General features: G+C 34.6%; 2 protein-coding genes across 2 annotated transcripts in view; one reads left to right on the top strand and one right to left on the bottom strand.

Moving 5' to 3' along the window:
* LOC106672039 (inositol hexakisphosphate kinase 1) overlaps positions 1–3,114 on the bottom strand; it is an 82,598-nt gene extending 79,484 nt beyond the window's left edge. The window contains exon 1 of the mRNA XM_014403131.2: positions 2,544–3,114. The gene's annotated coding sequence lies outside the window, so the exon portion shown is untranslated. The remainder of the gene's footprint in view (positions 1–2,543) is intronic.
* A 17,564-nt stretch (positions 3,115–20,678) lies between these two features.
* The window catches only part of LOC106672040 (metabotropic glutamate receptor 3-like), a 134,311-nt gene continuing 128,796 nt past the window's right edge, over positions 20,679–26,193 (top strand). The window contains exon 1 of the mRNA XM_024229290.1: positions 20,679–20,752. Within this exon, the coding sequence (XP_024085058.1) occupies positions 20,729–20,752 (24 nt within the window). The 5' untranslated portion in view covers positions 20,679–20,728. The remainder of the gene's footprint in view (positions 20,753–26,193) is intronic.

Genomic DNA, 26,193 nt, shown 5'->3' with positions numbered 1-26,193 from the left:
ACATGCAAGGCTGGGTTTTTTAAAATGATCCTTGATTCGCTGCGTTTCTCTTTTCTGAATTTCTCTGCAAAAGCCGGTAACAATCGGTTTTAAATAGATCCACGACCTAGTTCGTACGGGAACGACCTTGTTGAAAAGGATTTCCAAAGTTTACAAAGTTGTGTATGTACTTGTAAAGATTATCTTTTTAACAAAAAACCTAATATAACAGTTTTTTTATTACTGATTCGACTCGTTAATCCGTCTAGTGTATTTGACCTATAAACAGATATGGTACGTTACCATCAAGGTCGACCCAACAAAGGGGAATTATGGTTCATGAATGATCTAATGGATTAGAAGGAATTCAAGAAAAAAATTATTCATTTGAATTTCAATTCCCCCAGGGAAATTATTCCACGCAATTTTCCAATTGTCCAATTGGCGTAATCAAGAGAATTCCATGCCGGCCGATTAGATATTCTTAAGGCATGAGCCTTTTTTCCCCCAGCGTCCAAGCCTTTTTGTTTGAGTTCTTTTATCAAAGAAGATATTGAAGTCAACGTTCTAACGTTCTAGAACGAGACCGGTCAAATTTATTAAAGTTAGGATATAAGATATCCTTGAACAAATTTGTCACCTTTCGAGCCGATCGGATTTCGATGGAACCTTGTTCGCCGTCGAGTGGAAAATGAGTAGCCTAGGTCGGTCAAACGAGAGAGTTCCTTTTCAACCCAACAAAACCACCAATAAAATATGCCAAAAAAGTTGATAAATTTTCTAAATGAATATTTAAAGGAAATTTTGTAATTTTTGATCTCTTGTTTCATCTTTTGAGTTCCGAAAATTCGATTAATGGCTGTCGTAAGATATTGCACCACGCAGGCGTTACATTTCTCGATTTGGTCCGCCTGTTCTCGCTGTCTCTCCATTCATAATCGAAACCCAATGTTGAGATATTAGTCGCTGATGTATTTTCTTTCTTATTTACCGTAATATGTCATTTTACCAATAAATAATCTGGATTAGATTATTTAAAAAAATATCCAGCGTCTTAATTCAGATTGAACTGATATAATCAATCTTCAAGTCACACATTGTCTAGTACTGCATTATAATTGTTTTCCTTTTGTTTAACTGACAAACAAAAAATTCTCTTCTATATTTAACAGTGTGAGATTAAAAAAAAAACATTTAGACAAGTTTTCACACAATAGCCATTACTAAGACATAAAGAAAAAAACGTGCAACAAATGCTATAAACAAATACAAACTGTTAAAACAAACAAAATTCAAACTAGTGGGATTATTAAAAGAACAATTATGATTCGAATGGTTATTTAAAAAAAAAGTATCACACCATTTGAAACATGTTTCTGTATTTTCCTTAATATTTTATTTTTGTTTTCCACGTGTAATTGAATGTTAAAAAAAATGAATTATATAAATATATACGCCATTGGGGCAAGCTAATAATTAATTATTCTAATTATGTACATAAATATTTTAAAATAAAATATTGATATGTTAAAAAACATATAATATATAAATATTTTAAATTTGTTTTATTTTTAAACATGTAATTATTTTATTAAGACTAATCCGTCTTATTCAAATTTGTTGGTTAATATCAGACATTTCCATGTGGTTATTTTTACATAATAAAATAAAAACTTTTTTTTTTATTACTGTTTACTTTGGACGTTTCAGGAATTTACACCCATAAATATAATATTGTTATTTTTATTAATTATAATATAATATTGTATTTTAAAAGGTATGACAATCTTACACACTTTAATAATTAATAAATAATTAACTTTTGGTTTTTCTTTAAAAAAATTTCATGTGGGTTTTTAAAAGTAAATTCAATACTTATTTAATGAACATTTATTGGGACGTACAAGACAATTATGACAAAGGATATTGGTTCATCAATTAAAAAATTTAACTTATATTTTTTAATTGTTCACCTTTTTCATTTTAAAAAGGAACATTTTTTAATATAAAGTAAGCTTTATAATTAATGAAATGTAAAATATCCTGTTATGTCTTTTGAAAATGTAGAATCTGATGATGTGTTTCCATTCCCGAAACGCCAAAATAAATTTTAAAATAAGTAATGAATTTACTTTGAAAAAACAAGAAATTTTTTTTAGCAAAACCAAAAAAAAAAATTATTATTATAATATTTATATTTCATCTTGACAAGTAAAAACAAAAAAAATTAAAAAAGACAAATTAATCTTTCTAAAATAACATTTTATACATACTTATATTAACTATATAAATATTGCATTATATAAAATATTGATATTTAAAAAAAATAAATGGTTAACAATGGTGTAGTTGGTCTGAGTAACCTTGTTTCACTCTCATTTCTCTTCTGAGTCAGAGTTCGTATACTCTTTAACCTACTTTTGGTTTTACAATCCATGTTATATTTATTCTTGTCTTGTATATTTGTTTTCTTTTTGTTATTTTATGCTTTTTTTCTCGGAAAGAGAAATGGGAGCGATGGTATGTGAAATATATTTATTAAAAAAAAATATAGTTTTACTTACTTTTCTTTGGTAGATTTGTTTTAGTACGGTGTTTTAAAATAAAATATTTAAAAGAAACAAAAAGAACACAACAAAAATCACAAAATTTGAACACTTCACACTTCTCCGTATAACGAACGATCACAGGCGTATTTCTCTTGGAGAAAATTGAAAAATAAAAACTTTAAAAAAAGTCTTTTCTTTAAATTAAAAGAAATATAAAGGGGTGAAAACAAAAAGGATTTATAACTAAAAAAAAGCGTTCTTTAGTACATTTCAACGTTCTCTATAGCCAAATGAGAAAAACTTGAAAGGCCGTCCACAAAGTAAAAGTGGTACGAAAGAATCCTCTCTCATGTAACAAATGCAAATTGATCGGTTCACAATATCTTCAGTATAAGAGTGGAGAAACCTAGGACCATTACAATTCATAAAAATGATCTTGTAATGGTTTTCCGCGGGTTTTTCTTGTCGGATTAGAATTGTTATCCGTTTGTTGTATGCCGTGGGTCGGGAGAGAGACACGTACGTGGTCGGCCGGTGGGAGCGAGAGCCTGACTAGTGACTAGTGACTGTCTCACCAACTGCCAATGGGCACACGGTTGGTGGGCACGACTCGGCTTGCGCACCGACGCACAGCTGACCCGTCCTACTACCCTGCCTGAAAAAGTCGGCCCCCTTTCAATCCGCACTCCGCCTGAGGTGGATCAATGGTTTTACCGCCGCCCCCTCTCGGGACGGACCGCGTTTTCCGGGAAAAAGCCCTCCGACCTGAATCACCGCTCGCGGATTCTAGGAAATCGGAAATTACAACTCCCCCCGCCTACCCGGTACATTTCGAAACATTCCGGTTATCCTGATATGGGCCGACCTAGACATGTCATCTACATCTATAGCATTGAAGCTGTTAAACGGCATCTTAATAAAAAAAAGGTCCCATAATCTCGTTTATCTGGTTTTACGACAAATACACAGCGATTGTACAATTTAGATTATTCTTCTATCACGTATCTTCAATATATTGCTCCTATTATTGTGATACAAATACGTTATGTCATACCAAATGTGGCGAATTGTGCAACAATTTTCACAGCGTCACCAACTAATTATAAGTACATTACTATCTCTTTTCCTATTTAGGGTAAACCTCGAAAATCTTATAATGGTCAGATTATTACATTTTATCCATTTACGGTTTCGAAGTCAATTGACCAAGTTACTTCTTTCAATCAATTAATTATTCTTTCTAAGGTCTTGGTTGAGGTAAAAATCGAAAGTTCGAATCGCGCTCGTGACAGACTTTTTTTATCTCAATCAAGGCCTTACATAGAAAGAATAATTAATCGATTGAAATTACATTTTATTCAATTAATTAAGGTTTTTAAGTTGAGATAAAAAGTCAGTGTGACGAGCGAGATTCGAACCCACGACCTTCGGCTCGATACGCCGCTACTCTACCACTTGAGCTTTCGCCACTTCGACCCCTCGGGCACCAACTTCCCATCTCAACCCCCACCTTTTGAATTTTTCCTCCTTTTTGCCATTTTTCAAATGCCGTGTAATCGGATTGGATTGTCGGCGACAAATTTTTATCTCAACTTAAAAACCTTAATTAATGTTATTAATTGGTCAAGCGGACCATGAAAAATAGGGAATTACATTTTATGTTTTTCTTTTGTTAATGGTGTTAATGAAACTGCTCAAAAATGAATAGGGTTATTGCTGATTTTAGGCTATTTATTTTTCCTACCATTTTTATTGTATTTTTATTAAAAATTGCATTAACATTTATTACAAATTATTACGTTTTTATTGAAAGAAAATTTAATTAACGGATTTTGAAAAATTACAAAATAAAAGGTATTAATTCCATAATTTTGTTTATTGTATATATATATAAAATGTAATATCTTGTATAATGCCCCCTTTTAGCTCAAAACTCTCTGGAAATAAAACTCTGTGTTAATAAAGTTGTTAATTTCATAAGGAATGACACTCCATAAACGTTGCAACGCTGCACTCATTTGTTGCAGGTTAACTGGTTGCGAATGGTGTTCGGAAAGCCTTTTCTGCAACGCATGGGATTGAGGTCTGGAGACAATGGGAGAAGGGGCAGATGCGAAATTCCCAGGTTTTCTAAACATTGAGGACAACTCTGCCTCTTACGAGGTCTGGCATTGTCATCCAGAAATCGAAAATTCCTGCCTATGAGATCCCTGGTTTGAAGGATATATTCCTCGACAATTTCTTCAACATAACGTAATGCGGTGAGGTTGCCTTCAACAGTATGGAGTCTAGTTCTTCCTTCAGTGTTCAACACCTACCCACACCATTACACCGCCTCCTCCAAACTGCACTAAAGTGATCCCGAACAGGTACGCATTCCCTGTTCACTGTGGACTCTTCGGCGCCTGCTATCACTATACAGACAGCAACGCGACTCATCAGCAAACATTACAGCATACCAATTGGTGTTCTCTTCTTGGCGCTCGCTGCACCATATTCTACTGAGTTGCTGGTGGCGGGCTGTTGGTGTAGGTCGTCGCAAAGGGGCATAGGACACGAGACCAACGTTGATGAAGTCCTTGTAGTCCTTTTAAGATGTGACGGGCACTATGGAAAGGGTTCCACCGTGCAATGACGATATTTCTGTCCTTCCTTAATGCGCTGGGATCCACTACCTTATTACATTTATGAAAATAATTTCCATTGTGTACACCTTCAAAAAGCTGTTAGATTTCCAGATCAGAATTTCTATAAGATTGCGTCAGATCACAGCAAAACTGGTGAGTTGTGCAATAATTTTAGCCGACTATTAAATTTTTTGTTTCTTTGTTAATCAAATAAAAATGTTAATCTATAAAAACCAACAGTAGTCTTTTTTTTAGTTATTAGTAATTACATTTTTTTAGATCAAATATTTGCTACATATTATCTTTCTGTGAATTACTCATTGTCGACATTCAACCGCAAATTTATTTTTATCACATTATCTCTCTATAATATTAAAGAAGATTTGGCTGAATTATGTGTGAGAGAGAGGGACCTATACGATTTTAATGTGTATAAAGAAAGTAAGATAGAGTGATGGTAAACACAAGTTTTAATAGAATTTTTCACTTTTCTCACTATTTCCTCAAATTTAAGAACCCATGTCATATCACACATCTTTGGAAGGAGGAACTTTTTTTTACAAATAATCTTAATTAGAAATCAATTGCTATCAGTACTTATATCTGGAACTTACCTACTTTGTTTTTTTGTTTGGGTAAAAACTGAGAAAAATTTTCCGCGAGGAGTTTTTTGTCATAAAAACGCGAATAGCTCGTTTCTATCCACATATTAATATTAGTGCTAAATTTGCTCAATTATTAAAAAAACATTCGTTCGACATTAATCTAGAATTAGGACCTTTAAAAACTAAATTAAAATAACTTGACTATATAATATAAATACCATTTATTTGTCACTATAATAAAATATTTATGAATTAAAATTTGAACAAACATTAATTTAAATGACGCAGGGATGACGTTAAGTCTTACTTAAAATTAATTATACTTTGTATGTAAGGTCTTGGTTGAGATAAAAAAACCAGTGTCACGAGCGGGATTCGAACCCACGACCTTCGGCTAAATACGCCGCTGCTCTACCACTTGAGCTACCGTGACTTCGATCCTTTCGGACACCAACTCTCCGGCTTATTTAGCCGAAGGTCGTGTGTTCGAATCCCGCTCGTGACATTGACTTTTTTATTTCAACCAAGTCCTTACATACAAAGAATAATTAATTGAAAGATGTAACTTGGTCAATTGACCACTAAAACATAAATGGCTTTCTTAAAACGTCGTGAAAATATGATACCAACAATAATTATTGCGGGAAAAGCACGAAATGCTTGAGGATCGGAATAACCCGAGGTCCGACAAATAAATTCAGATATTTTAAGACGAACAGAAACTACAATATTCGATGATTTTTCAACAAAATGACGAATTTGAATCCGCAATAGTTATCTAAAAATCTAAACGAGTTATTTTCAAAATTGCCCCTCTAAAAAACACAAATTGCCCCCGGAGGTCCCACGTTGGGAAACCGCCTTAGATAAAAAGTATAATTAATACGGTCAATTATGACTAATAAATATTATATATATTAATGTAAGATGTATTGTTATTTTGTATTATTTATTGTTCCACTTTTCTACAATGCATTGTTGTTAAATAAAAGAGCGGCTAGTTGGGCAGGATGTTCCAGATATAAGTTTTTACCGGTTCCCTATCGACATCCGAGGACGCGAGTCACCAAGGACGGCGACGATTTAACAACACACATCCTTTTTCTACCACAGTTGCATTTATTCTGTCTGAAGAAATCATTTATTTCTCAAGGAAATGGGTCATTGTGAAGAAATAACGATGATAAATTTTTTGGCGATGTCCGGCCCCCGAAGTGATTAATGGTGGCTCATTTGGCGTTCCTCATGACGGCTGACCTTTTTTCGGAAGAATGCACTTTTTGATCATTTCGTTATTACTCATAGATACGAACGGTCTAATTTTTAAAATTTCAAGCGTCACAAAACAAATTTAATAAACTGCTCAAAAATGAGTAGGGATATTTGTAATTTACTCTTATTCTATTAAGTTTAATTAATTTAACTGTTATATTCTTGTTAATTGGATAAAACAAAATAGAAAATACAAACCAAAAACAAACAAATGTTATTCCTCATTTTTAATAACGGAATTACTTAAGAAAAGTAAACAAGAAGATTACTCATTTTGTAAATAAATACAAAAAAACACCTTTTCTCCTTCTTAATCCAGTTGTATTCTCTGTATCCGTGGAAAGAGATCATCATAAACCAGAAGCAATATTATTGTGTGAATGAGTCATCGAGGTCACCGGCAAGAGGATATCGCAGAGGCAGTCGGCATTTCTCAGAACGTGATCTCCCGGGCTTTAGATACCTTGAGACTGGAAGTGCCAATAGGAGGCCTGGTAGTGGACTTCAGCGTAGTACAACGCTAAGGGAGGACATTATCTTTGCTGCAAGACGGAACCCTTTCCGTAGTGCCCGCCAGATCCTAAATAAAGTATAAGATGTTTCGGCAAGGCCTTTATCAACATAAACTATTCGTAATCGTTGGGAAGTTGGCCTCACATCGTCTGCCCCTTTGAGGCAACCTACAGCAACAGCCAGCCACCAAGATTTCAAGAGAATGTGGTGCATGCTTTCCCGTATTCGGTCGTCCTAAAAAGGACAATGAGGATCTTTAACGTCTGAACCTAGCCTATTCGGCCTTATCGGACGTTTTGATGCTCAAGACGAAAGCTGACGCACCTCCACATACGACAAAATGGTGTTACTGTCGCAGCATTGGTGTAGAGGCAGCTCAGCCCCGAAGGTCCGAGACAACATCGCTCCCCGCTTGCCCATTCCGAGTGGTCGGGTCTGCATTAAGCATCAGACCGTATGCGCGCACTCCCTAGATAGAGAAGGCCACTCTATCTCCCAGAGAATTGGGGCTTCTCTAGCGTAGAAACTACCGGATCCGCTCCGGCCGAGGTTTTGTTTAAAATGGAATGGCTAACCACCCCTTAGAGGAGTACCGCCTACGATAAAAACCTCAAATCGAGCTTAGCCTTTTTAGCCACACCTACGTGCAAAGCATACTCGAGTAGGAGCAACCGATTCACTACCCGTTCCCATCCGCCACTACTCACGCATTCGAGGGACTTTTCAGCATAATCATAGCGTCCTCAACGCATATAAGCTGCCGTCCGATCCGCCGTATCCCGTGAGGCCGGGTGTATAACGGTGGTCATACGCAAGTTTCGTGCGAAGGACACAGGTAGAAGAAGCCTCTTCTCTAAGTTCCCGACAGGGGCGTCACCACGTACCAATACGAATCCATTCCCCAGTGTAAAAGGGGCTGGCTGGATTGTTAACCCCGTACAGATGGTTATGCACCCTCCTCTGTCTATGCAGACAGTATCTGGTACCCTAATCCTCGAGTACCTCTGATAAGGCACCTGCCGCCCATGCCGACCATCCATAACCAGAATGTGGTGCAGCGAGCGCCTAGAAGAGAACAATAACACCACCAATTGGAAAGCTGTTTGTTTACTGATGAGTGTCTGTACAATGATAGAAAGCGCCGAATAGTCTACCGAGAACAGGGGATGCGCACAATGCCCCAGTTCGTGTTCCCTTCAATGGAGTTTGGAGGTGGCCGTGTAATAGTCAATAGTCAATTTACGGTGAAGGAACTCAAATATCTGTCCGTTGTACGGGTATCTTGAACATCTCAGGAGAACTCCGCTGTTAAATAAATATAACCTCCAACCAGTTATGTTATACAGTACAATGAATATACCCGTCTACACTAAATTTACCCTACCTACCTTTACCTACCTTTATACACTAATATCAACCCCCCCATCACAACCCAATTTCGAATCCTGATTCCACGACATTTGAAAAATTGCAAAAAGGGGGAAAATTCTAAAGGTAGGTTGAGATGAGCTAAATACGCCGGAGATTTGTTGTCGGAGTGGATCGAAGTCACGATTCAAGTGGTAGAGCAGCGGCTTATTTAGCCGAAGGTCGTGGGTTCGAATCCCACTCGTGACACTAACTTTTTAATTTCAACCAAGACCTTGATAAAAAGAATAATTAATTGAAATAATGTTACTAGAATTTCATTCTACAATAATCCTCCACAATTAATAAATATGCTATAAACAACTAAAATTAATATACAATATTGATAACAGGTGCAAAATATATATGAAATGATTAATAACTGATAGTTACATAATTAGAATAAATAATTAATACATTTTAATATTTGACTATATAGAGGGTGTCCTGTAAACATAGTTCAATACTTCAGTAGGTTATCCTAAAGATGAAATTGTACTAAACAGTCCGAAACGTAGTCGAAAATTCTTAATTGTATTGAACAACGTTATGATAATTCCAGCAGATATTCAACATTTTTTCTTTTGAAAGTTGGTAAAAGTGTCTATTTCTATAATCATGTTTTGGTATAAAGTAGGAGCTAACATTTAAACATATCGCTGGTCGTTTTCTCTTTGGTGGTACTAAGAAAAAGACTTTTATAACATTTAACCTTAAAACAGTTTTCAGTACTTAATAAGCGAATCAAATTGTCTAATAATCGTGAGTTCTCAGAAATCAATTACCGTTTTTCTAATTGGACAGGAAGGTTGGTCGACACGCCCTCAGGCCAAAAGGAAATTAAATCACTTAAACTTTAATAACTTAACTGGGTAATAAGCGGCCACTAAAAGTTTAAACTGAAGTTGTTCAAAGTTATACAGTAAAATTAAGCCTTTCTTAATTTTAAGCCTAATCCACACTAGTGTTTAATTATTATTTGGAGATCGTGAGATACCGTCTTGTGTGAGGTAGGTTTAGAAAAACATTTTCTTTATCGTGCCAACGTTTCGATCTTTATTGACATCATCATCCTGGGATTTACAAACATCGTTTGGATTGTAAAAATGCATGTAAGATGTGCAAATGAGGCAATGATGTACGCAATATAGAATTTTTATGTTTATTCAAAGTATTTATACTCAATCAAAGTGTGGGTTTTCTGTGTAGATGTGTCATTGTTGTGTGTCGTGTTGAGAGTTTTAGTAAAATATAAATTTTTTTGTTTATATGTGTTTGATTTTAAAGAGGTGGGGAAGGAAGTAGGGATAGAAATTAATTTTTGTATGAGGAGTCGGCTTCTTTGAGGTGAAAGGGGCCGACGATAGGACAAAGGGTAATAGTTTGTCATACGGGCATAGTTATCCTTTCAGGATTATTAGAGACGGAATTATTAGGGAAAGGAAGGATAAATTTATACTGATTTAGACTATGTAGAAATTGTTTGATGTGTGGGTGTAATGGTTGTTTTATATTTTGTATTTTATAATTTGTGTGTTATTGATATCGATTTGATGTTAGCGTAGCTGCGACTGAGTTTAAATGTGTAATCAACCATTTCTAAAACGTTACATTTATGTTTGTTTTGTTCTCTGTTTATATTTTTGGATTGTTGAAGTCGAAATTGTGTTGGTATTCAAAATGGAGGGAAGTGGTGTTATTATCCACTATCATTATCAACACTACATAAATTCTATCAAACACAAACCAACCAACAAACATATCCATTCCATTCGTTCACGGCCTATCCCACAAATTAAACACATTTCTTTCTTCTGATAACTTTAAAAAAGCCTTCAAAAATTATAAAATTACTCACACCCTTTTTTCCAAAATTAAAGATCCCACACCTGTAATAAATAAATCTGATGTAATTTGCAAAATCAGTAGTATAAATTGTCCGGCAACTTACATCGGTCTTTCATCCCCAATACCTGGATAAGAGGGTAAAACAACATATCAATGATTGCAAAAAATCCAAACAAAATCCTACAGCACTCGCTTCCCACCATTTTGAACACCAACACAATTTCGATTTCAACAATCCATAAATACACTAGCTTTCGTGGTCCGCTTGACCAATTAATATCTTTCAATTAATCCATAAATCCACAAATATTAAACACAGAACAAAACAAACATAAACGCAACTTTTTAGAAATGGTTTACATCAATAAAGATAAACACAGCATCATCACAGAAACTCAGCAGCAGCTAATATCATTAATTCAATATAAATAACATACATATAACACACATAACATATAATACAACATATAAAACAATCTTTACATTCCACACATCAAACAATTCTATAAAGTCTAAATCCCCAACAATTTATACTTTTTTTGCTAATAATCCCGTCTATAATATTCTTGAAAAGATAACTAAGCCCGAAAGACAAACCATTACCATTTTCCCCATTATCGGCTCTTTCACCTCAAAACAGCTGACTCCTCATAGAAAAATGAATATCTATCCTTACTTCCTTCCCCACTACTTCAAAATGAAACACATGCACAAAAAAAATGATTATTTAGAGATCGTGAGATGCGGTCTGGTATAACGTAGATTCAGAAAAGCATTTTCTTTGTGGTGCAACGTTTCGACCTGAGATCATCTTAGAGCAAAAAAAAATCTAACTTAGTAACATTCGCAATACGACACGCAACAGTGACACATCTACACAGAAAACACTCACTTTGAGTGAGTACAAATACTTTGAATAAATCTAAAATTTCGATATTCATTTTTACATCTTACATGTATTTGTATAATTTAAACAATGTATGTAAATCCCAGGCCCTGAAGATGAAATAAATAAAGTTCTAAACGTTGGCACCACAAAGAAAATGCTTTTCTGAGTCTACGTTATACCAGACCGCATCTCACGATCTCTAAATTAACTAACGGTCACTAAATACTACACACTGGTGTTTAAATCAACCTGCGTCCGTGGTGAATCGCACTTGCGTCTCGGATGCGTTTGGGCAGATCCGATTCATTGTCGCAGTGAATCTGGGTGTTGCCGATTAATATTTTCTGCATCTTTGGAGTCCCGTCAAACTCAACGTTGCGCAACATTGAGCCGGTATGACGTGATCTACGCAGGGTAGAGGTCACCTGCCCTCTCGTTTCTTCAGTTAGAGTTTAATTTTTATGATTTTAATTTTTTTGATAATAGTATGTGGGGGAGAGAGAGAGAGAGAGAGTGTGTGTGTGTGTGTGAGAGAGAGAGAGAGAGAGAGAGAGTGAGTGAGAGAGAGAGAGAGAGTGAGAGAGCCTGGTACATAACTATTTCTAAAATTTTACAAGGCATCATAAAAGAAAAATTACAATAAACAAATATCGCTTCCTCACTACCAATGTTTACTAGTATTTTTATCGGTTGTTTGTAAATAAAAAATATTTACAATTAAAAAATTACCAAATTCAGGCGAATGCTAAGTTTAAATCTAGAAACGCCAAGAACATATCCTCAACTATTGAAGGATACATTATTATTTTTTAAATTGTGAACAAAAACAACTGAAATAACATAACAAATCATACAAAATAAAAATTAGTCTAAAAGAAAAAGTATAAAATTGATGCTATTATGCTTTTAAGAAAAGTTGTTATAAGAACAAAAAAAAATCCAAGTAATTTTGATTTATCTCTTTTACTTTTACATTGTTTGTAGATAGAAATATTACTAATATCTATTTTTAAAATAATAAAATTAAGCTTACTTCCAAATGATGGCGAAAAAAAAAGGAAAACAAATGAAACATATTCAAATTAAGATGATGAAATACAGCTAGCAGCCTAAGGTACATTCAAACCGAAGGCCGGGTGAATGGAACCGTATGAGAAAACAAATACAATGCTATCTACGGCAACTTATAAGAAAAGACATTCTCGGACAGTGAGACCTCCATAACAATGGGTAGGTGAGAGGAAGTCAATTTATCTCCTCCGCAATGAAAGTATTAAAAGATACTTAATGCCATCATGTGAAGCATTCTATCATCAGGTAAGGTTTGTTCTTAACCAAGTGACTTATACATATTCTATTATTGGGTAAAAAAGTTAGCATTGTCATTTTGGGGGTAAATACACAAATTGCTTTTGTATGAGCATTTTCACATCATGGATTTTGTCTTACCAGCTAGCAGTCATGCATTAGGTTAGATTGTGTTTGGTTAGGTAGGGTAAGGTTAGGAATGGTTAGGTTATGTTCATGAATATTTGATAAAATTCAAATTAATTATTCTTTTTATCTAAGGTCTTGGCTGAGTTGAAAAATCTGGTAAAACCTGATCATGGCTAAATACATATAAACAAGACAATAAAATACAAAATAAATAATATAAAATTACAAATCAAAGTTTGAAATTTAAAGTAAAAATAAATAAGTGAAAATAATAAGACATTCCCCCTTAGCTTTTAACACAATTATAGATTTTTCTTCTGAAAACTCACAGACTATCATGAAATGGGTCACAATTTTTAAACTTATTCAATAGTTTTAGGAGATTTTGGTATTGTCTTAAAAAAAATTGTTTACATAATGTTAGTATTTATTTATTTATTATTAAAATAAAGAATTATTGTTTTGTTTAAATAGGTGCGACCAAAGATCTATCTAGCATATAATATGTGTATAATATAAATTGTTTAAAAAAAGTAAAACTAGATCTCTTGCCCGAAGGCCCATCCTGGGCACATCATGATCAGCTAAAGAAGTGGGGTAAGGGACTTGTTGTGATGAAAAATACATATATTACTTTAAAAAAATGTAAGTACATAAATTCATTTTTGATAAATGAATAGAATTAGCAAGGGTGTTGTTGGCTGCAACAGTTAAGGCATTGACATACTGTTAGGTAAAGGTCCCGGGGTTGATATGACCTTTGCTGTTGCGGCAAACCTTCCTAAAAAAATAAAATAAAATGAAATGAAAAAAGTAGAATAAGCTTTGAGTAAACACAGCATCAAACGTAGGAAAAAATTGCAACATGTTAGGTTAGGTTTGGTTGGGTTAGGAAAGTTTAAGTAGGGTTAGGGTTTTTAAAATGTTATTTTATATGCTCCATACAAAGTATGCCACATACATTAATTTCCATATCATTGATGAAGTGTAAAATATATATTATATGGAGTAAATTGTTATTGAAATTATATACATGTATAAATAGTACACTACATTTTAAACTCGCACTGATCGTACTTGAACAAAACACAGGATATATGTACACAAGTATAAAATGATCTATTATATAAAGAATCTAGTTAACAGTATTGGTGGAAAAAATTGATTATAACAGTAACTATTATCAAAAACGATGAATTTCTTTAATAGGTTGTCCCAAAACAGTTGACTTAGAAGTATCTTAGATGTGAGTCAGAATACTCATTTGGGAAGAACAATTTGGTAGTACTACCCATTAAAATATTCATCCAACAGAAGCTAGTGTTAGAGTTAATATCAGTACTTTGCAAAATGAGAAAAAGCCCCTGTCAAGGGTTTGTAAAGTGACGTGACCCACAGCATCCAATAGGTTGATAACATTATGCCCTCCTGTATGACTTAAGGTACCTTTACCTTAATGCTACCTCTACATGGGTTGAGTGCTGAATGACAAATGACAGCACCCCTCTCCCTCCCGGAGCCCAACTTTGGTGGCTGGATGGATAAGACTGAGGTCTGCCCCTGGGGTGGATGATTCTCACGTCTGCTGGCAGTTCACCGTAAATAGAAAAGCGGGACTTGCACATGTTTACATGTATGTACATGTGCAGATTTGAGCTGATATAAATCCAAATTGATGTAATGAAAGCAATTTTTTGTTCTGTTTTCCACAATTATCTATTTGTACAAAATACACCACAGAAATACAATGAAACTCTCTCCTTGTAGCCTGTGACATGATGAACCTGCAGTTTGTATCAACCATCTGGTCGGCTTTTCCTCACTGTTTTTTCAGTACAGTATGTATTTGTATGTAATATTCAAATTTTGTTTATTTTTAAATAAACCAACTGATGAAATACAAACAGAATTTCAATTTAGAATTGAGATAAGGTGTAATCTACTAACATTTCAGTCACGGTATGAAGGATTAAAAAAATATGCATTAACAGTCCATTTGTGTTTTTTTACAACAGAATTTTCTGGTGATTTGCTAGTTGATTAGATTGTGAAATGAAATAATGCAAAACAAAATTATATTACATAACTTGTTTTGTCTTTATTTTTAGTTATTATTATTTGTCTTTATTTTATGTTTTAACATAGAAATGAGTAAAATAATTTCAGTACAGTTAAAACAATAACAATATCAACTGTACTGTGGAAAATCATTGTTTATGGGTTGTTCACAGTACTGGATGAACTGGCTGTGTTTAAAAAAGAAAAAAAACATTGAACTAACATGAGCAGTGCAAATAAATCATGTTAAATACTCTTGTTTATGTTATATGTGTAAACATGAAGGTTGATATAACCATATGTTGATTTTCGACATAATTAGAGGATTTACATTATTCAAAGCATTTCCTCAAATTATATGTCATTAGTACATCAATCCAAAGTGAACATAGAACCATCCACCCTCTATTGGGAAACAATGAAATTAACTCAATTGCTTTTTGTGTCATATGTATACATTTGAATGTTTATGTCTGTATATGTGTAACACTGAAAATTGCGATACTACAAAAATTGTGGATTTTCAACAATTTTTTTGTCAATGTAGAAACAATTGTGAAACCTTACTTCTTTACTGGTAAGTTTATACTTTATAATTCATATAAAGTTATGAATGATTTATTTATGCAGGTAAATACCTAGTTACAACTTTTGTAAGGATTAAACTATACATAATAGTAATAATGAATGATGCAAATTTGGATTTATATAGGCTCAAATCCACACTTGTATGTACATGCATTCAAATGCTAAATCACTTCTCTTAGGCCATTGGCAATTCCAGCTTTTGCTGTTTACAGTAAACTGTCGGCAGTCTTGAGAATCACCCACCCCGGGTGTTGGCAGTCTGGAGCAGACCTAAGACCTATCTGTCCAGCCACCGAGTTTTGTCTTGGGAGGGGGAGGGGTTTCATCAACAGCTAGGTCAATTCAACATTCAACACATGCAATTCCAAACCCTTTCATACTTCTGTTCATATTTAAATATATTCACTTCTAATTACGTATCATTCATTCAATTAGAGTGGTGGAGTACTTGATATTCCTCCTTTACCATGTTGTACAACTAACCTAATTGAGGGTTGAGGGGGTACTTGATATTCCACCAACGACCCTCTCACATCACACATTCACGCCAATAAATACATTCACTCTCAACACAGGCTAGGTATATACAACGTTATTACTACATATAATAGAACAATCCCGTTTCCTCCAAGAATCGGAACAGAGAATACTCGCTGCTGTGGTTAAGGATAATTCTCAATCGGGTGGCATTCTTTATGGAGCCAAGCAATTGCACCTTTCAATTAGGTGGGACACATCAAGCAAATTTCTCTGCATGCCATATACATACATGGTTTTTGATCCAAAATTAAGTGTCTGTGTGTCAACCTCGAATGACTTATTCTCAATCAGGTGAGGACGACCCTTTTTCTACAAGTCATATCCTCGAGGGCCACCTATTAACAGTGCTCTTGATGTGAGAGATTCTCTGTCGATCCAGCGCATTGATGCTGCCACCATCTTTTTAATCAATATTTTTATTGCATTCTTAGCATCAGAGGGCCAGATTTCAGTGGTGAAGTCTGCAGGTTGGAATGTCCCAGCCTTAGCTGCCTCATCCACCTTTTAGTACCCTCCAGAACCACCGTTGTGCCGAGACGCTCCAATTTGAATGAATAATTGAAACATAAATAATAGTATTCATATAACAGTAATAAAATATATGGACATATTCATAATAACAAACATAAATATAATATTGTAAGTGTTGTGTCAATACAGTGTGTATAAAAATGTAAAAGAAGTGAGGCGGAATGAAAAAATTCAATTAAACAACAAAAATATAAACAAGTATAAAGGAAGTGAGAAGGAATGTTAAAAACTGAAATATTTTAAATCTATAATGTTTATTTTTGTAAACTGAACACACCAATTTATTTCAGTTGTTAATGCATGGTCACATCCCTAGACCCTCTTTAAAGCTTGATATTTAGCTAAATTGAACTCCTATGGGTAATATTTTTTGTGTCTGGTATTACACAGTGGAACATGGAAATTTAACAAAATAATTATTTGTGAACAGATGGTCATATATTTAAGAATTTGTAAGAAAATACCAGATCATTATTTTGTGTTTAGTGGTTGCAGTTCTACGGATTTCATAAGTTTGTATGGTGATCCATGTAGGTTCTAGTAATTTTTAAACAGAGAGTGCGAATAATTTGTCACTATACATTTTCTATGAAATTACTTAGTATTTTCTGATGTGGTGACCAAGCAACTGAACAGTATTCTAAAATTTGATGAGTAATAGCCTTAAAGAGTACAGATTCCATCTGCGCCTTTAAATTTTTCATAGCTCTATGTATGAAACCTTAACTCAATAATAATTATACACAATTTTTTCGAAATTAAAAACTGGGGATTCAAACCCAAGACCTTTCAACTCAATACGCGACTGCTCTAACCACTTGAGCTACCGTGACTTCGATCACCCATACCACCAACTTCTCATTTCGACTCCCCATTTATTCCATATAATCAGGCCACAACCGATATTACCTCACACATGAACACAGTGGAATAGAGTATTAATAACTGGGGCATGAAACAATTCCTTAAGGAGTGGAATTTATCCCCCAGACACAGGCAATCGAAAGAGGTTGTTAAGGTGGTCAAACCAGCAGAATCGAAATGGTTCTTCTCTATCTCAAGGAAGGGAATTAGGAGGCTGATAAGTATTCTGACTGGCCACTGCCCACTGAGAAGACACCTCTCCATAATGGGCATTCTACCAGAATTTGTGCACCGTTTTTGTGAAATAAAAGAAGAAACGGCAAGGCACTACCTTGCAGAGTGTGGTAGTTATGCTAGGTTGAGATTTGAAATTGTTGAAGGAGCGGACATCACCAAATCACTCCTCGAGATAAAATGGTCCAAAATCTTGGGGTTTGTGAGCAAGTCCAAAAGATTTATGCAGGACACATGAGCTGACCAAGTCCCGGACCTTCTAGGGATGGGGTACGAGTCTACCCAGGCATTTTACCCCTCAGGTCTTGGTCACCCACCCTGCATATATATAAGGCCAGAAAAGGTGTACTAATAGTAATATTGAGAGTGCATGTATTTATTTACGTGGATGTGCAGTATGAGAGGTTTGCTGGCAAAATATTCAGCGCTCCATTGACCCTCAATTAGATTAGTTTTTGCCTTAGTTAGCCTATCAGTTAACCTAAAGTTAAGTTAACCAAAACCCAAGTGTTACAAATTTTTTATATACGTGTATGAATACATATATCTGCAGAATTGCGCTTATATAAACAAACCAATCAATCTATGAAGAAATATACGATCCAATTTGAGCCTTGTTTGCTGATGTCCTTTCATTTCTAAATCAACCATCTTATCTAATTTGTAATAACACTGGTAATCTTTACAATTGCTTGTGTGCCGAGTTTGAGTTGAGAGTATTTATTAGCGTGAATGTGTGACGCGAGAAGACGAAATATCGAGTACCCATCGACCTTCAATTAGGTTAGTTGTATAATATCTGCCCACCCTATATATATATATGTATAATTAAGAATAACTTGATAAAAAATGATAAAAGTTAGTATGAAACTTAAAATTTGATTAGCCTTATTAATTATTGAGGTGCAGTTGTTACAGTAGGTGATGCCAAGTTCTTTAATCTGTTGTCTGCCTACCAATAGGATGTTTTTTCTCCAAAACGGACCTTTTCCGTTATTGTGCCTCCGCCTCACTCGACCGCGCTCGGTGATAGAGATCGAGACACAGGTCAGGTCTCTGAGCTTTGGCTCTTATCCTACCTTTCTTATCAGGTTTTGAGTCAAGGTGTATAGTTCGGTGTTAAATAAAAATGCACTTTCTCACACATTACGACGCCGTCAAAACCAAGGAAACGGCAGTTCGTTTCCTTCAGGAAAGGGAGTTCTTCCATTAGCTATGCGATGTACAGGACGACACGACGCGAGACTCCATTTGACAGGATCTCGTGACAAGTGGAGGTGCTACAAACCAAATTCAAGGCGGAAATGGCGTTAAGAAGTAACATTTATTTAACTGGTACAAGACTGCCATATTCGACCATCGTGCTGTCCATATACGTTTGGGCATACGAAATGGTAAGCGTTAAATTTTGTGAAAGAGAGTTAAGTACAAAGCATAACACGTTCGTCGATTGGTGCAACTTTATGCACGAAGTCTGTGCGAACTCTATTTTGTGCAGACATTCTCGCATTGGTGGCCCCAATTGCACTGTGGAAATTGATGAATCGCTGTTTTCGCGCCGGCAGAATCTTACCACAGTGGGTTTTTGGTGGCATTTGCCGCGAAACGAGAGAAAGTTTTCTAGTCACCATTACCATTATCAGTCGCTACTCTCAGGCTCATAATTCGTGATCGGATCTGGGTCTGCCATCATCTCCGATCACTGGAAGGCATATGAAACATTATCCCAGGATCCTAGTTTCCGCTATATGACAGTGAACCACTCTCTCACTTTTGCCGACCCGACCACCCATGCACATACTCAGTCCATTGAAAGTGTACGGGGAAAAGGAAAGGCGAGGAACAAATGACAGCGGGGTACCCGCCGACGTTTATTTGACTCGTACCTATGCGAATTTATGTGGCACCAATCATGTACGGCAAGAAGTGTGGATGTTTTCGAAGTCTTAGTGAAATAGTTACATTTTGGCCCCCAGGGACTGAAATGTGATTTCCTTTATTACCAATTTATACTCTTAATTACTATTACACGAATTACCTAAAATAAAATGTTTCAGTATTTATGATTTCCTTATGTTGTTAGCGGTCGAATGGGGCGGAGGCACATTAACGGAAAAGGTCCTCCAAAACTGTAAAAGTGCTTATAAGCGTTTTCTGTACAAAATGGACAAAACATGCCAGAATTATTGAAATGCATTGGACTTTTTATTATTTAACTGAGATTTGAAAGCAATACATATTTGTTCAACTTTAGCAATAGAAGTGTCACTGGGATTACCACCGTTCCATACATACATCTAGAGGATGGCATACAAAACGTTAACAGGTTCTTAGGACAAAATGAAGTCCTTAAGAGAAGGTCACGATAAACAAGGATAAAAATAAAAGAGAGGGCTACAAAAAGTCTGACAAAATGAAAGTAAAAGAAACTTTTGAGATACACTTCCAATAATTATTTTTAATATTTAATGAAAATTGGAGAAAAAAATGAATTTTTAATATTGTTTTATTGCGAATAATTTTGGGAAGGCGGAAAAAAGGTCTTTGAAGTGGTTCCAGCCCATGGATCCCACAGGGTAGCGATGAATGAACACGACCGTGGAAGGATGAATGAAACTGGCCCGCGTGGCGGCGCATGATCGCGGTTCCCAACCCCTTCCGACGTATATAACCGGGGGTGGTTCGCCCCGAGCCAACACTGTTCACCACCGCGCCACCGCTGGACGTGCCAGGTCGGTCAAAATAAATCGCGAAGTTTTTCCCCAAGTGTGTTCAATTCGGTACGGCATGCCTGGATTTATTAAAAATAAGGTAAAATGTCAAAGGCATGCATTTGTACATGTATGTTGATTATCGTTTTGGTTCCATGACCGCAGAGATAATTTTTTTCTCGGCATTTTACAGTTTGTGAAATAAGAAAAAAAAATCGCTGTTATAAATGATAAAATCTGTTGATAATGCCATAAGGGAGCCAGTAATTTTGCTCTTAATTTTGTATTAAATATTGTTTCTTTTATGTTGTTATTTTCTAAATTTGATCATAAATCAGTGAAATTAATGTTTCAGTGTGAATAAGTGTTTTCATTCGGCAACTTATCTTACAATTGAAACGACACTCAGCATTTCAAAATATGCACTTAATACATCCCTAAACAATATTTGTAGTTGTAAATAACAAATAATAAAAAATTATTATTCACTTTAAAAGAAAATCCTTATGAGTACTTCTAGAAAAGCATAAGAAATAATTTTTAAATGCAATCAAAACCAACGACAAAAAACGACTATAGTAAATATGAAACTATAAATTTTGCAAAATTGATTCACTTCAAATGCGAATTTGTAAAGCGAGTTTATAATTATGGATATTTTCCACGAGAAGACTCATCTGAAAGTGAATAACATTTTATAACGTTCCTTATAAGCTTGGGTAGACGAAAAAGTCGTAAATAAGTCTATAAAATTTGATAACAGTTCTATTTTTTTGGTCTAAAACTTTATGTTGTTATATATATCTATATAATATGTCTAATATGTTATATATGTCTAAAACCTGGTCTAAAATTTATGTCTCAATCTTTCTGAATTTATCTATAAGTGCGAATTTGCAAAGAAATAACAGAAGTAATAAAATTGTAAAGACTTGTAAAGATATTTAAAAAGTGCAAAGTTGTATTGCGAGTTTATGATTTTAAAATATTTTCTACGAAGAATCATGATCAAACCGAACGTGGTCTAAAATTTATGGCTCAATCTTTGTGAATTTATCTATAAGTGCGAATTTACAAAGAAATAACAGAAATAGAAAAATTACAAACTCGTAAAGATGTTTAAAAAGTGCAATTGTATTACGAGTTTATGATTTTAAAATATTTTCCACGAAAAATCATGATCGGATCGAACGTAGTCTAAAATTTATGTCTCAATCTTTCTGAATGTGTCCATAAGAGCGAATTTGCAAAAAAATAACAGAAGTAACAAAATTACAAATTTGTAAAAGATGTTTTAGAAGTGTAAATTTGTAGAGCGAGTCTAAAATTAAAAAGCCCAACATGTGTATGGGCTTAGCACAACGTGAAAGCCGTAAATATAATTATTCCGAAATCGTGAGATGCGATCTGGTGTGATGTAGGTTTCAGAAAAACATTTTCTTTATCGTGCCAACGTTTCGATCTTTATTGAGATCATCTTCAGGGCTCAAAGTGTTTGTCTTCTGTGAAATTGTGCCATTCTTGCGTGTCGTGTTGAGAGTGCCGTAAATATAATTTAAAAGTTTCATAAAACAAAAATAAATCTTTTTGTGGTTTATTAAGAATTATAAAACTGTCTTAAACTAGTACAACTTTTGAAACACCTCCAAAAACAATACGTTTTTAGTGCAATCTTACGAACAAATGATCAGAATCGGATGAAAGTAGAATTGTAAGAAGTACAAATGAAATAAAAATTGGTTTCTATGATGAATCATAGTGGACAATAATTGTTTTCTTCGTTAATTTATGAGCTAAGCTTGGCGTGACGGTAGCAAACTCAAATCAGCGGTTTTGTATTAAAAAAAAGCGACATTTTAATATAAAATTGATTTTGTTTTCAACGCAGGATTAACTGATGGGATTAACATTTATTTTTCAATTTTGTAAAGTTTTGTAAAATGTTGATTGAATAGGTTGAATAATGGTTGATAACAGTTAAAACCCTTTAAAAATAAACAACTCATTAAGTGCAATATTGCGAAGAAATACATTAACAAAGTTATAAAATTACTAATTTGTAAGACAGTTTATCTATAAATGTTGTTGAGTGATTTTACAATTTTGAAATATTTTCTATCATCTAAAAATAAATTTGTTCCAGCATATTGTTCACGAGCCTAGGTTGACGTAAAAGTCGTAAATACAGTTGAATAAGTTTATAAAAATTGATAGTAGACCTATTTTGTTTGATAAAATTTACCTTGTCTAAATTTTTTTAAAGTTTTGAAAATATTAACCCCCAAAAATTTTAACATTTTAAGAAAATCTTAAAAATATTAATCTTGCGAACAAATGACATAATGTACAAATGAAAAGTACGAAAAAATAAATAAAAGATTTCTTCGAAATATCATAGTGAAATAAAAATATATTTTTTTCGTTCATTTATGAGATAAAGTAATAATATAGGCAAATATACATACGTCTATTTTAATGAAACCGTATTGATGATAGTAAATAGAAAAATATACAGGGTGACTGGCGATAAGTGTCGAAAATTTCAAGTATTTTTGCTGACCTTATGTAACAAAAAACTTCCTATAAACCTCTGTCCAAATCTCAGCGATAAAGAACTACTTTCAGGGTTTTTTAAAATTTTTCGACTTAGGTCCACTGAATTGCTTATAACTTAAGAATTACTGACTAAATAAAAATCTGGTTTGTGCCATCTGAAAGAACGTTAAATTTGTTGTAAGAAAACCTCTTTACATTGGAGAATTGATGAAAAAAGTTTGTACGAAAAATTCAGAAAGAACAATGTTGAAATTTGAAATTTGTTTAAAAATTTTGGATTGGTAACTGTTAATAACTACAAACTCCTGCAGCTTTGCAAATTCCTTCAAAAGTTCTCCATTAAATTAGCTTCCAGCGGCATACCCACCTTTCTGGATTGCGCTTCTGGAAGGCCAAAATAATTTGCATTAAAAAAAAAAACTGGTGTCGATGATGGGAGGGCACGCTCAATTTTTCCAGCACAAAATTGTCTACTTTTTGTTTCAATGAAAATTTATTTAAGCTTTTTAAAGTATGCTTTAAAATGAATCTCTAAAAGGATCTCCCTTCCAGTCAAATAATATTCACCCTCACAACTGCGGACAAAGTGCGGTACCTCGGTCCACCTTGACGTAGAAATTCCACGGTGGAATCATCACACACGACTGAAACGTCAAGTTAAGACTCGATATAGGGCTCGTGCATGACTTCTTGACAAAAGCTTTCATTTAACTCCCAAAAAATAAAAGGCTACTTTACACTTTAGTTAAGACGATATGGACATACGGACTGGAAGTGTGGGGTTCAGCTAAACCTTTCAACATCCGCCGCTTACAAACTGCCCAATCTTTAATACTACGAATTACGGAAAATCCTTGATACTCCATTTTGTAATTTCACAAAACCCTCCCAACCACTATCAATACATTCAAAAACTTGCATCCCGACAATTTCCCTAGATCACTACTGCCGACCAAAGAGTCGATGGTCGTGAGACCTCTTAGGTAGAGAAAATGATACTGACACAAGCATTAATTAAACATACAACATTTTGGAGAGAACATTTTAGAACTGCTATTTGGTATTTTCTCCACTCTTGTTTTAATTAGTCTAGATTTCCATCTCATTGTTATCACCAAATTGAAAGTAGTAAAGTTCTGCAAAAAAAATCAAACTAAAAAAAAAGTTACATTACTGGCTGACTATTTTTTTTGTTACTTTTCATACACTGACAGGAAAAAAATTCCACCCACATGTAATATAACTTAGTTTGTATATATTTTTATATATTAATCAGTTTCACGTTTTTTAATGTTTAATAAGTGAGTCTTTGTTAAAAAAAATTGCTAAGGGAAAAAATAAAAAAAAAATAAAAAAAAGGAAAAAGACGGACAAATAAAATTTATTTGAATTTTGGTTTAAATTTTTAATTAAAATTTTGATATCGCGTATTTCCTCCTCTTGCTTTAATGACCCCTTGAAGACACCTTCGGCATACTTTCTACCAGTCTGGAAATGACTCTTTTCTGGACGTTAGCCTATTCTTCACGAAGAGTCCTTTTAATATCGTGAAGTGTATCAAGAAGTGATGGACGTGCTCTTATTTGTCGTTTGAGGTTATCCCATAAATGTTCGATCGGTTTTCAAGTCTGGAAACGGATCGCCCGGGCTAAGACCCTGATGTTATACTGTTGAAGGTTTGTACTATGCGAGTGACATGTGGACGAGCATTATCGTGCATTAGAATAGGATTGTCGCTGATTTTATCGAGGATAGGCAACGCATGATGTTCCAAAATTGCATCCACATAGCGAGTGGCCGTCAAAGACCCACCACGAACAACAACCAACTCTGTGCGACTCCATTGAAATTCCCGTCGCTGAGCTACGTTGAAAAGGTTGACACTGGGAAAACTTACAGGCTTCGTACCTTTCATTTCGCTTTCTCCACACTCTATCATGCCCATCTAAAGACAATAGAGCAAATCTACACTCATCTGCAAAAGGTCCAGCAGACCAATCGTCCAAAGAACAATGGCTGTGTTCTCGAGCAAATGCAAGCCGTGCAACTACGTGTGTTCTGGTTGATTCTGGTCCTCTTACGGGGCGAAAAGCGATCAGTCCATTCTGATTGAATCTTTTAGTCTTCCTCGAGCAGTGAGTTCAGAAATTTGGACACTTCGAACTTCCTGGAGCTGATGAATCTCTTGAACAGAGAGGTGCCCGTTTCGCAAAATTTCTCAGTCAAAAAACGGTCATCTTGTGGTTCTGAAAAAAAATCGAATTAAAAAATTACAATTAATTAAGGTTTTTAGTTTTGATAAAAAAGTCAATGGCACGAGCTGGATTCGAACCCACGATCTTCGGCTTGAGACGCCGCTGCTCTACCACTTGAGCTATTGTGACTTCGATCCGTTCAGACACTAACTTCCTTCCCATCTCAACCTCACCTCTCGAATTTTCTCTCCTTTTTGCCAATTTTCAAATGTCGTGTAATCTGATTGGATTCTCGACGACAAATGAAATGGCCACGGAGAGCTTTCGTGAAGTATACTTCATTATAAATCATTAAATTCACTAATTTCATGGTCCGCTTGACCAATTAATATATTACAATTAATTAAGGTTTTTAGTTGAGATAAAAAAAGTCAACGGCACGAGCGGGATTCGAACCCACGATCTTCGGCTTGATACGCCGCTGCTCTACCCCACTTAAGCTATCGTGACCTCGATCCACTCCGACACTAATTTTCCCTCCATTTTGCTATTTTTCATTTCAAATTCAAAAGGTGAGGTTGAGATGGGAAGTTGGTGTCCGAGTGGATCGAGGTCATGATAGCTAAAGTGGTGTGAATTTAACAAATTAAAAAATTTACATTACTGGCAGAGTATTTTTTTAAAATTTTCATATATATAGTCTCATTTAATACGAGTCTTCATATTATTTTCTTATCTAAATGATATATAAAAGAACAGGAAAAACAAAGATAGTAAAACGTATTTAACA

This window comes from Cimex lectularius, unplaced genomic scaffold, assembly GCF_000648675.2.
Source record: "Cimex lectularius strain Harlan isolate CLEC.00 unplaced genomic scaffold, Clec_2.1 scaffold362, whole genome shotgun sequence".
NCBI classification, from domain to species: domain Eukaryota; kingdom Metazoa; phylum Arthropoda; class Insecta; order Hemiptera; family Cimicidae; genus Cimex; species Cimex lectularius.
Note: the sequence above shows the minus strand (reverse complement) of the source record. Positions and strands in the feature narration are given on the sequence as shown.